A 12,513-nucleotide genomic window follows, 5' to 3' on the forward strand; every position below is an offset into this window, starting at 1 on the left:
CTTAGCAGGTAGTGTTTGCTCCGACCTTTATTAGAACCTTTATATCTGACCAGTCCAGTCTATGTTCAGGTGAACACCCAGGTACTTATAAGATGTCACCATCTCAAGGTTCGCTCCCTGGATGTTCATCGGTGTCGGAGGGGGGTGTCTCTGCCTGCGGAAATCCACCACCAGCTCTTTAGTCTTCCCCGCCTTGATCTGGAGGTGGTTCCTCAGGCACCAGTCTACAAAGTCCTGCGTCATCAGAGAACTTTTGCAGGTGACAGGTGGGTGTGTTGTGTGTGAAATCTGCAGTGTAGAGGGTGAAGAGAAACGGAGTCAGGACTGTTCCCTGCGGGGCCCTTGGAAGATGACAGCATCATCCACCCTTATGCTTTCTGGACTAAACTTTCTTGCAATATATCCACATTATTCTACACACTACTGCTATGAGTCACTTTATTTTGGGTAAAAGAAGTGGCAGTAGTAATTCTAGTGATGTTTCTCATGTTTTCTTTTGACTATTTTTAAAAAGTTGACTACCTCATTTTGACCACTGTAGTTATGTTTACACATAGATCTGCCATGTTTCTGGACAGTGCTTCAAAGTGTATCAAAACAATTGTAAAATGTTCTGTTACTCTTTTCCTGATTTCCTGAAAAGTTTCATACTTGAGATGCCACCAGGACACATTATGATTCCCCCTGACCTCCACCCCACTTCTTTAATATGGTGGTAAACTTCTCTCCTTAGGTTGGCAGTCTGTTAGTGGAAAGCAATACGTTGTACTTTGATATATGACAACAATGAATGAGAAGTTAACAGGTCCAGCAGTCTGTCAGTGAGGATGCATCAGATGTGTGACAGTGGCTGGAAGGAGCTTATCTGTACAAATGTCGCAGCATAAAATAAAGATTTACAGTATTTCCTTTTTCTGCGTTCTGTGGATTTTGTACTTTTTCAGCTGGGTGACCAGCCCAGTGGTGAAAAATGCTTCTCAATGTTGAGAGTGAGGAACATGGTATGGTGTGCATTTGCTCTATATATTAAAGATAGTAACTATGACTGAAAGACGCTGTATGAAGATCAAACGGGAAAGAGAAGCTACGATTTATTGATTGTTTATTTCGAACATAACTAGTAATGTGTCTCCACACCCACCAAAGCTTCATGTTGGGAGAATTATAGGTTTTCTTAGAAAGTGTGCTTGATACACACAGGAAATGTGCTTTAGCTGTTAACTTATTTTAAACATTATTATAGAAACAATACCAACAGGAGTTCCTTCAACGCTAAGGTCTGGCACTGTGTGAGAAAACTTAACATGTTTCCGCCCGGTTTCGAACCGGGGACCTTTCGCGTGTGAGGCGAACGTGATAACCACTACACTACGGAAACTACATGCTGGAGCTGGATATACATATGTTCTTTATTGAATGTAAACGGAAAATCCGTTAACTGTCTCTGACATGGATCCAGGGATATCCAGCAAGAACAAAATACTTGAGTTTAGTTTAGATGTTTTTCAGCCAACAGCAGAAATGTGTTGTGTTCAGGTTAAGCTTCAAAGTGAGCATAAGCAAAGAAGTGTTTCCGCCCGGTCTCGAACCGGGGACCTTTCGCGTGTTAGGCGAACGTGATAACCACTACACTACGGAAACTGTTGCTATAATACGGGAACGAACATACAAGAACAAAACACAAATAAAACCACATTGATATAAATCTGAATTCTAGAGGTGTCGGAAATTGTGAGACCAAACCAAACGCAGGAAATGTACGACATTATAACTAGGCTAACATCCTGCTGTCGTTATAGTTTGTCACCTCAGTTTTAGTTAGTAATGAGTCTTTTGTCATTTTTACCCCTTCATCTACTTCATGTACTACATCTATTTGCCACTGCGGTAAAGTGAGCCGCAGTTTGAGAGAGCATGATAAAGTTAGACTGATATTCGTTGCGCCTGAACTAGAGTAAATACGGTAAACATTGTCCCATAGCAAAGTGAAGGTCCTAAAAGATACATATATCCTACATGCCTTTGCTGATATGTGTTCTTTATGGAGATTGAATATTTTCCTCATGTTTAATCTGGTGTAAGTTTTATTTTACCGATCGTTTATCAGACCAAGTGATTGTTTACTCTGATGTTTTCCTTAATAGTTTTAAGCCTAATTATTCCAACTGTACCTGTTTGTTGAAATTTCACAATAAAACCCTTTCTTCGCTGTGTAGGGAGTCTGTTATGGTTATGTTATTTTTTGTTGGTAGTTAATAGTTGTTGTGGTCAGTATCTCCAGTATATCATCTCTTATCATGCATTGAATCCTGAAATATTGTACTTGAATTTCTTGAATTTTGACTTTATGGTCTAAACCAAGTCAAAAGATCTATATGTTATTTCTCAACATTGGTGCAGTGAAATGTAACCAAATATGAAACTGTGATAGAGTAAGACATCAGGAAAAAGATGCAAAGACAATGATGAACTAACCTATGAAGGAATTGATTTGTTGAAAGGTCAAAGGTCAGGATACTGTACCTAAATATTCATTTTGGAGGTGATTTTGAGGTGAGATTTATCCACTTTGTTGCTGTGAAATGTAACCAAATTTGTACCAGAGATTGAATAAGACGTAAAGAAGAAGATGGAATGATAATGAAGTACTAACCTATGTAGGAATTAGTTTGGTGAAAGGTCAGAATAACATGTAGATCTTTTGACTCAAAATTCAAGAAATTCAAGTACGATATATTTCAGGATTTCATGCATGATATGAGATGATATTTGGAGTTACTGACCACAACAACTATTAACAACCAACAAAAAAAACTGCGCTTTAATTAATGTTCTGATCACAGGTTAATATGAGATGATGTAATGTAGTGCAATGGAATTATCTACAAAACAACGCAAATATAGTTCCTCTAAATCCGCCAAAACAGACTCCCTACACAGCTAAGAAAGGGTTTTATTGTGAAATTTCAACAAACAGGTACAGTTGGATAATCAGGTTTAATAATATTAAGGAAAACATCAGAGTAAACAATCACTTGGACTCGTCTGATAAACGATCGGTAAAATAAAATTTACAGCAGATTAAACATGAGGAAAATATTCAATCTTCATAAAGAACACACTTCAGCAAAAGCACGTAGGATGTATGTATCTTTTAGGACCTTCACTGAAAATCAGACAGCACTGCCATGTTTTGTGTGACAGGAGGAGCACGCATGATAATGTTGGTGTGTCGCTTTTGTTTGTCGTAGTAAATAATTAGCAGCTGGTAGAAAAGAAGCGTCTCCCCGTCGGGGAATCGAACCCCGGTCTTCCGCGTGACAGGCGGAGATACTGTCCACTATACTAACGAGGACTGACGCAACATAGCGTAATGGTACGTCATCCGTTGGGACTTATGAACAGGGGCCCCACTAGGGATTTTGGGCCCCATGCAAAGATGGATATGCATAGAGCCCCACCACCATACACAGGTCACATCAACCATGCGCAATTTCTGTAACCACACCTCTACTTGTGAAGGCTTTCAACTCTCTTACATAGTCCAATATTAACTGTACAGTATTTACTGACAATGAGCTGTGAAAATATAACACTGTGTAAACATACATGCAACATTCTGCATACAAATCAATGCATCAGTTTAATTGTAAATTAAATATTCTATTAATGTCTATTTATGATGATATTCTAATTTAAAAATTAACTAATGTTCTAATATTTTTTTAGGGCCCCTGTCATTCACGGGCCCTTAGAATCGTCCTAACGTTTGACCCCCTCATGGCACCCCTGTCTATGAACGTCAGTAGCAAATTTTGTGTCAATCCCTCAGGTAGATGTTCACATATATCCCAAGTGAAATCTTCACCTTCTGGTGGCGCTACACAAAAAGTCAGAGGGTCACCAAAGTCCTTAGTATGGATCCTCTAGGGACTTTAAAGATCTTGTCATAAGTTACAAGAAAATCCATTTAACAGTTGTTGGTGTATTTCACTCTGAGCCACAGATGTCAATCTCATAGTGGCTATAGAGCTTTTAAGTGAGAAGATCAAATGTCAAACTGGATTCCGTAGAGGTGGATCCACTATAGATGCTTTACTGAAGATGAGTTATGATGTTGAAAAAACTCCCCACATGAAAGACGTAATGGCAGGTGTACTATATTAAAAAGGCATATGACTCTATGTGGAAAGAAGGGCTACTAATTAAATGAGTTTAGCTTGGTATTGGAGGAAAGATGTAGGACTGGATATGAATAGTGAGTTTAAAATAGCAAGGAAGGATAATTAGCCCTATTCTTTCCAATCTTTTCTTATAATGAATCAAATTCCTTAATTCCTTCTACAGGGGCACTATAGAGAGTGTTGTGATCAGCAGCATCTCTCTCTGGTATGACAACTCAACACCTCAGGAGAGGCCCTGAGGAGAGTGGTGAGGACAGCAGAGAGGACTATTGGGGTCACACTGCCCCCCATAGAGGACATGGCCCAAAAGCACATGCTGGCCAGATCAACCAGCATCCTGAGAGACTCCACTCAGCCCTGTCACAGACTGTTCTCCCTCTTGGCTTCAGGCAGGAGGTACAGCAGCCTGCATAGCAGCACTGTTAGGTTCAGTAACAGCTTCTACCCGGCTGCTATCAGACACACCTCTGATTCCACAACCACTGTTGATTATAGATGTGTGGAAGGTTGTGGTAAAGGAACACCTGACCTCTGAGGCTTTAAGTGAATGCTGGGAGTATACTAAGTATATTGACAGAGACTTAGGATGGACTGTCGATAAGATTGAGTCTGAAAGAGTTAAATATATGACAACAAGGTGATAAAAGTAGGTTATTGTAGGGAAGAGGCAGTTAACACAAGCATTCTTCATTTATACTGTGTTTGTGTAGTTGGTGCTTTGTGTGCTTATTCAAATGATGGTTTGTGTGACTGTACTGAACACATTTTTTTTTTTAAGTTTGAAGAGTTTTGCAAGAATAGTTTGTTTTTGCAAGAGATGTATAATGTTTTGCTGGTTTGGTGTAAGATTTGTGGTGAGTGTGTAGAGTTTTGAAATATAGCCTATAGTTTCTAAGATATAATAAATACAGTACATGAGACATGCAGGACAGGAATAGAGTTTAAAATCACTACTGAGCTCAGGACCCTAACTTTTAATAAATGTTGTTTTATTATAAAATCCTAAATCTGTAAAAAACTAAACATTTGTATCATTCTTATTTTCTCTCATGAAACGGTCTGAAATTGTTCTTTCTTCTTTTCTTCCTGTTCTTTATGTTGTCACTTGTTCTTATACTTGTCTTATTATCAGCTTGTCAATCAACTGTGAAGCACTTTAAACTACATTAACCTGTATAAAAACTGCTATATAAACAAAGTTTGATTGATTGATTGTGAGGACTTCAGGGACTTCAGAAGGGGGTTGATATAGGCAGGATCAGTTCAGGCAGTTTTCTTTGGTTTGTTTTCTACAGACAAATCAGTATTTAGATGATCTAATGCAGAGGTGTCAAACATATGGCCAGCAGGCCAGAACCAGCCCATCAAGGGGTTAAATCCGGTCCACTGGATAAGTCTGAAAATTGAAGAAAAGTAATTTAAATTTTTCTGCTGCTTCAGAGGCTGACCATGAATAACATTCTCTAAGACAATGAATACATATTGTGATCATATTTAAAACATTTATATATTGAACATTGTGCAAAATGTTGTCAGTCAGCAGCTTCTTTGCAAGAAGGCTGAGACATCATAACGTTGACATTTTACTCATTATTCTTAAGACATTTCACTCTGTTCATCTGTTTTGTAAATAGATGATTTATTATAGTAAAGTTATATATATTATATATTTATAGGTTATCATGCAATGGTTTTACTGGTCCTGCCCACTTGAGATCAAATTGGGCTGTATATGACTCCTGATACTCCCGATCTAATGTGATGAATGTTCACACGGCGGTCAGCAGGGGGCGGTATGCACCTTTAATGTTGACTTACGCGACTAAGAAAAAGAAGAGCAATGACGTCATCTCTCATCGTCAGTCGAGCCTTGAGATTTCCACCATGGCAGAATCAGAGTAAGCTTTTGTTTTTCTTTCTATCTAAGTCCATCCGCTCTGTCTTTACATGTAGCTTAACTGTTTGCAGTCTTTCAGAGTAGTGTACGTTTCACTGTGTCGTTAAACAGCTGTATTTACAGGATTGATGGTGATAAAAGGCTGATTGTTGGGAGCCTAATTTCACATGTACACAGTTAGCATTAGCTCAGCTAGCTCTGCTGTTTTGTCAACATGTGAAACTTTAGTGGTGTAACTGACACGTGAAGCAGAAAGTAGTAACTGAGACTTACTAAAAGACTTACATCTCACCAAATGATCATGTAGCTTATTGGTTGTGTATGGAGACATGTTTATGTGTCACTGTGTCTGGCTGTTTTTAAAAAGGCTAAATAGATTATAGAACGAACAGTTTTTATTTTTTTTACAGCTGTGTAATGAACACACAGTAACAGTAGCACCGCAGCCAGTTGTGAATGTGCTGTGTGTGTTTCTGTGACTCTAACGTTACGTGTCATTCTGTTACCAGATCCAAAAAAGTCATCAAGTTAGTTCCTGAGTATCTCCTGAAGAAGAGGAAAGCATACCAGGCTATCAAAGCTACACAGGCCAAACTTGCCTTGCTTGAAAAGAGAAAGGTGAGTGATGATGATGATGATGATGATGATGATGATGATCATTGATTATTGATTGTCATTGTCCCTCTCCTCTTTACTTCTCCCTCCCTCTCGAGTTTTTCCTTGCTGCTTATGTAGGAATGTTGGGTCTCTTTGCTCTATGTGAACAGTCACTGAGATGACTTTTGTTGTGATTTGTTGCTATATAAATAAAGATTGCTTGATTGTCCTTACCAACATGAACCATATTATTGAAGACTAAACACCACAACACTGTGTGACTGTTATGTTATACACGTCTCTTTAACAAATATCCAGAGCCATCATCTGAGCACACTATGAATAAATCAGTGTTTTTTGACAACCCCAGAGGTGCATTTAAAATCCAATACAAATAAATATAGTATAAATAAAGCACAAAGGTAAACAGCAGAATAATCATACAAAAACTCACAATGTGCAGGCTCAGTAGCACAGATTGCTATTGCACGTATAGTAAAGTTCTTAAAGTAACGTGTGCGTGTGTGTGTGTGTGTTTCAGGTGTCAAAGGGCAAACCGCTGAAGTTCAAGCGTTTGGAAGACTTCTTAAAGGACAGCCACAGGAGACATCGCGATGACACCCGCATCCGCAGGACTGAACACAGGCCGCCTGCTCCTCTGCCTCCCACCAAGAACAAGCTGGCCTTCGCCGTCCGCATCAGAGAGTGAGTCTGAATCTGAGTGTGGATCACTGTTTCAAGAAGATTAGTTCGAGGGTTTATCTGCATGTATAATCATAGCACAGTGTTACCTGAGCTGATCCACAGCTACCACAAAACAACATTAACACACATGTGAGCAAAGTGAGGCACACTACAGCTTCCTACAACAGTAAGAGGTCTGAGGTAGAATACAATGCCTTTATTGTCATTTTTTTAAATGACATTGGAGAGCTACTCCAGTAAGGTGCTGCCAGTTAAAAAAGGAACACATCCTCCACACATTCGCTCAGACATATCCCACACTATCATAAATATAATAAATATAAACAATAAATAAATGTCCCCGTTTTAAAAAGTGCTGTGAGGTGAAATGAAGTATTTTCTTAAACTTCACTGATACACAGCTGCTCAGGCCTCACTGGGCAGCTTGTATTATAGCATCTCTACAGCTCTGTTTTCTTTAAGAGTCACACTCTGGAAAGTGTTGTGGAAAGGCTCCGTTTTTGGGCTGTGTTGGCTGTTTGTGGACAGATGTTACATGTTGACCTGGCTCAGTGTGAACATACCCAGCCTGTCCTCTCCTTATTAGACATTAGACATAGAGGTGTTTATTATAACAGCTATAAAAGCTACATGGAAAGGATGGGTTCTTTGTCTTTTCTTCTTCTCTGGATGACTGAAACTGGTCACATTCCTCTGTGTAAGAAATCATCAATCAAGTCATCATTTCCTGTGAAGACGTACAGTTAATACTTATGCTGTCATTAGAACTTTATTGACATTGCACAAGAAGTACAAGGAAATTTGCTGTGCTGTGCCTGAATATAAAGAAACAAACACACACACACAAAACCATCCCAAATCGATAAATATATATGTATATATATATATATATATATATATTTTTTTTTTAAAGCATTTGAAAGCAGCGTTGCACAAGTTCTTATTGCACGTATGAGTTAGGTTAGGTTAGGTTAAACAGGCCTTTTAACATTAGAAAAAACTTGTTCAGCTTGTTTTAACTTGACACATTAAATGTGAACATGTTCACTGTCACTGACAAGCTGTGAAGCTTCTGATGGTTAATATTAGATCTTGTATATTAATAAAAAGTCTTATTTTTATTATAATAATAATCATGCATGTATTTAATCAGACATTGCTGATCCTCTCCTGTTAGGATTAAAGGCGTCAGTCCCAAAGTGATGAAGGTGATCCAGATGTTGAGGCTGAGGAAGATCTTCAGCGGGGCCTTCGTCAAAATCAACAAGACGTCTGTAGCCATGATGAAGATGGTGGAGCCCTATGTGGCGTGGGGGTCAGTAGCCCGTGACTCTTGTGCTTGACTTATATTCATCTTAGATTCTTTTCTTTTTTCTTTCTTCTTTTAACAAACACCATAATCTTCCCAACAGATTTCCAAACTTGAAGTCTGTTCGTGAGCTCATTCTGAAGAGAGGACAGACCAGGATAGGCAGGAGGAGAGTTCCTCTCACTGATAACACCTTCATCGAGCAGCACATGGGTGAGTTAGAACCCAGCAGAGCAAACCAACTATAATCAAGTCACTCAATCTGTAGCTGTTGGTCATTCCCCAAATCCAGGATTTCAGATTAAAGGCCATAGTAACATACTCTAAACATACTGTAAGGGAAAGGTCAAAGCATGTGTTTTAAATAGTTAATTATCTCAGCCATTTAATAATACCCCGTACATAGAGTGAGCACTAAGGCACCTCAATTTAGCCCCAGCTTTTTCCTTCCATCCTCTCACCTGTCTCTCCCCCTCTCTCGTTCTCAGGTAAACACAGCATCATCTGTCTGGAGGACCTGATTCATGAGATCTACTCCGTCGGCAGAAGCTTCCGGGCGGCAAACAACTTCCTGTTGCCTTTCAAGCTGTCGGTGGCTCGTCACGCCGCCAAAGACAAGGCGGGGATCCTGAAGGACCTGGGCAACCCCGGCTTCCGCGGCACGGACATTAACTCCATCATCAGACAGCTCAACTGAGGAGGAACACACAAAAAGGACTCACAGCAGCAACTTGGAGGATTTTTACATCTGGAGGATAAAATGCCAACGATGACTAAACATCATGTTGTTTCTTTGGCTAATAAGCTCACAGGGTCTCACCCAGAGTCTTATTTAATTAACATGTATCTGTGCATCTGTTCTCTGGTTGTATTTCCAGCACACTGAGAGCCTGAAGGAGGACTTAAAATTTGGACTCTTGCCTTCGTGTGTTGTTTCTGTTTTTGCACTCATGGTGTAACATCATGTAGTGCTCCTGACCACAGACTGATGGAAGCTTTTGGGCTCGTCGATGATAATATAACAAATATTTCCAATCATCTGTTGACATGTAAAATATTTTATGTTAAAGGATGTTTGATTTCTACACACGATATTCCCCCCAGACCGTTAGAGGAATATGTATCTACTTTATACTTGCAACATATGCAAGGAAAGTCATTGTATAATTAGGACTGGCTGCCCTGCACGCAGGAGCAACCAGTCCAAATAAATAAAGTCTTTCACTGCATTTAGTTTTCAGTGTGAACAGATGTGTGAAAAACTGTTTGACTCTGATTCATTCATTGTTAATAAAGTTTGTGTTTTGCAATAAATGAGAAATGTTTGATTCTATAATGACAAATGATTCAGCACTTTTGCAATGAGAATGGAAATGTTTGGCATAATTACAGTCAGTCAAGAGATGGAAATTAAATGCTTTCTGGTTTAAATATTGGCCAAAATGTGTCCAATCACCCAGAATCTGGCCGTTTGTACAGGTTTTATTTAATTAGTGTTTTTTCTTTAATGCATTTCTCACAGGTTATCCTGGAAAAACAGGTTTTCTTTTTATTGACACTATATTCAGGTGACGCTGAGTGATTTAATATTACATCAGTCAGTAGGTATTGTTGTCATAGCGCCATTCTCCTCTTGTGTCGTGTTATACTGGTGTCACTACAGATTTAAAGATCCATGAGTCACTAGCGGGAGGAGGGGAGAGAGAGATGGAACAACCTATGCAGCTGCGCCTGTATCAATGCGCACTGGGAGAAATGGAGGATTTGGTGGGTAAAGCTTGATGAATGTCACCATGTTCCTCCTGAACTGAGTCATGATGTGTGACTGCAGGATGCTCCTTTCTAAACGGACTCAAGCCTACTTCCGACGTAGCAATGCACAGGTAAGAAATCTGACATCAGTGTGGCTGTGATGTGCGGGGTGATGGAGGCATGCTCTCTCTTTATCTATAAAACCAATCAGTGGTTATTGCCATGGTGATTGATTACCATGATGACGATTTTCCCTGCCTGCAGCGCAGCCGTGGATGCTCACTGGCGTCATGATAAACATTGAACCCTCTGCTGTTTCATCTCTGTTTCACTACAAAACAAACGCTCTCTACAGCTGCAGCGTTTCCTAATGTATCTAACATTTAATTAAGTTTAATTTGTGAATGAGGTAAATGATAAGAATAAAACTTGTCCTCATGATGCACTAATCATCCAGTGTTATATGTCAGTCTATCAAGCACGTGTTACGCTGCCTTCAATGACAGCGTAAAGGTCGTAATTATGAAATATTATTACAAAATGTGTCGAATGAGTGGTTGCTGTGTTAAAGTAAAGGCGTATTCTTGATGTAACGGCAATAACGATATAACATGCTATACACTGACTTTCAAATCTGACGTGACCCGTTTCTTGGCTTTCATGACATGTTTTATACAAAAACATAACGCAAAATATAGCTCCTACAAAATATATGAACTACGTAATTATTTTTTTAAAAATAAAATCGATTAAAATGATGTATGTGCAGCATTTGTTATACGTTAAAGCGCAGGAAAATTATTGATTCCAGTGGTGAGTGCGAATTGGGTGAAATGCAGTTTTCCGAGGTGCTCGTGAAGGTGGTTTTCCTCGTGTCAAGGAGAATGGGCGGTCCGTTTATTCACGATGATGAGCCGGTGCTTTACAGTGAAGCGGGTAATGTGGACACGAACAACGCAAGAAAGGTAAGAGTGATAGTGACTTAACTGTTTTCTCACAAACGGAACTAAAACACATTTAATGCGTTTCACAGTCACCGCGCGCTCTGAGGTTGCCGGGTGTCACATTACCGTTTCACGTTGGTGCGCGCGGTGCCTGCGGAAAGTTTGAATGATTGGGTAACAGCACCATGTGGACACGCTGTTTGATATCAAGCTGTTTGGTGTACTTGTGTTGTCTCTGCTGGTTGTTTTTATAGACCGCTATAGTGTTTAATACAGCTGTAGTCAATGAACAGCTGGATACTGGCCTCTTCCGTTACGTTATCTGCACCACGTTAAGCAAACGCTAACCAGTTTAGCTGGCTCCTACCTGGTGTTTCGCTTCAACTAGTGACCGTGTTAACTGGTGACTTTAGCAGCCGAATGAGTCTGTAGTTGTGGTGACGGCAACTGTCGAAAAGCCTTAAATGATGTTGAAATTGAATGTTCAGTTCAATATGTAGTCCTTTTCGTCTTACAGAGTAAATGAAACGCTGTCTCCAACAGGAAGCATTCACATTTCTTCTAATTTGGAGGAAACATAGATTTGCACAGCAGCCAGCGTCCCACAAGGAATTTGACATTATTATAAAGATTAGATTTTGGTTGAATATGAATCTCTTTCCAATTGAGAAAAACTGTATAGAATAATCCCAAAATGGGCCACAGCTGCACTGCCAATTATTAGGCTCCGGTTAGTTTCTCACATTACAAGATACATTACGAGATGTAAATGAATCTTGCTGAGTACAATTTAAGCTACGTAAATGGCTAGCGAAGATATTAAACACAACTGAGTATATATCTTAAAAGGATTCAACTACATTGGAAGGCTTTTAGGAGGACACCTATGTGAAAGTCACCAGTTAACATGGTCACTATTTAAACCGAAACACCAGCAGCTCAAATGAATGACTTGCCGGAGCGCGTGCAGACCAATTAGCCAACTCTACAGAAGGTCTATGGTGTCAGACTGTTGGACCCTCAGATTGTTGGAACGTCAGACTGTTGGACCGTGCTGTATCTGTCTGTAAAGCATGCACTCATTCTTTATAAGTACACGTTGGATTGTTTAAATAGTGTTTTATG

General features: G+C 39.5%; 1 protein-coding gene and 3 non-coding genes across 4 annotated transcripts; 1 reads left to right on the forward strand and 3 right to left on the reverse strand.

The window, feature by feature from the left end:
* Positions 1-1,305: 1,305 nt before the first annotated feature.
* trnav-cac (transfer RNA valine (anticodon CAC)) lies at positions 1,306-1,378 on the reverse strand. Its single transcript has one exon. It is a non-coding gene; the product is annotated as a tRNA-Val (tRNA).
* Positions 1,379-1,568: 190 nt separating this feature from the next.
* Positions 1,569-1,641, reverse strand: trnav-aac (transfer RNA valine (anticodon AAC)). Its single transcript has one exon. It is a non-coding gene; the product is annotated as a tRNA-Val (tRNA).
* Positions 1,642-3,283: 1,642 nt separating this feature from the next.
* On the reverse strand, positions 3,284-3,355 carry trnad-guc (transfer RNA aspartic acid (anticodon GUC)). Its single transcript has one exon. It is a non-coding gene; the product is annotated as a tRNA-Asp (tRNA).
* Positions 3,356-6,043: 2,688 nt separating this feature from the next.
* rpl7l1 (ribosomal protein L7-like 1) lies at positions 6,044-9,988 on the forward strand. The gene is made up of 6 exons (XM_062437019.1): positions 6,044-6,082; positions 6,591-6,699; positions 7,220-7,383; positions 8,561-8,698; positions 8,796-8,905; positions 9,181-9,988. Exons 1-6 carry the CDS (start codon positions 6,069-6,071, stop codon positions 9,387-9,389), a joined length of 744 nt encoding a protein of 247 aa, XP_062293003.1. The 5' UTR covers positions 6,044-6,068; the 3' UTR covers positions 9,390-9,988.
* The last annotated feature ends 2,525 nt before the right edge of the window (positions 9,989-12,513 follow it).

The sequence above is a fragment of the Scomber scombrus genome, chromosome 17, assembly GCF_963691925.1.
Source record: "Scomber scombrus chromosome 17, fScoSco1.1, whole genome shotgun sequence".
NCBI lineage: Eukaryota > Metazoa > Chordata > Actinopteri > Scombriformes > Scombridae > Scomber > Scomber scombrus.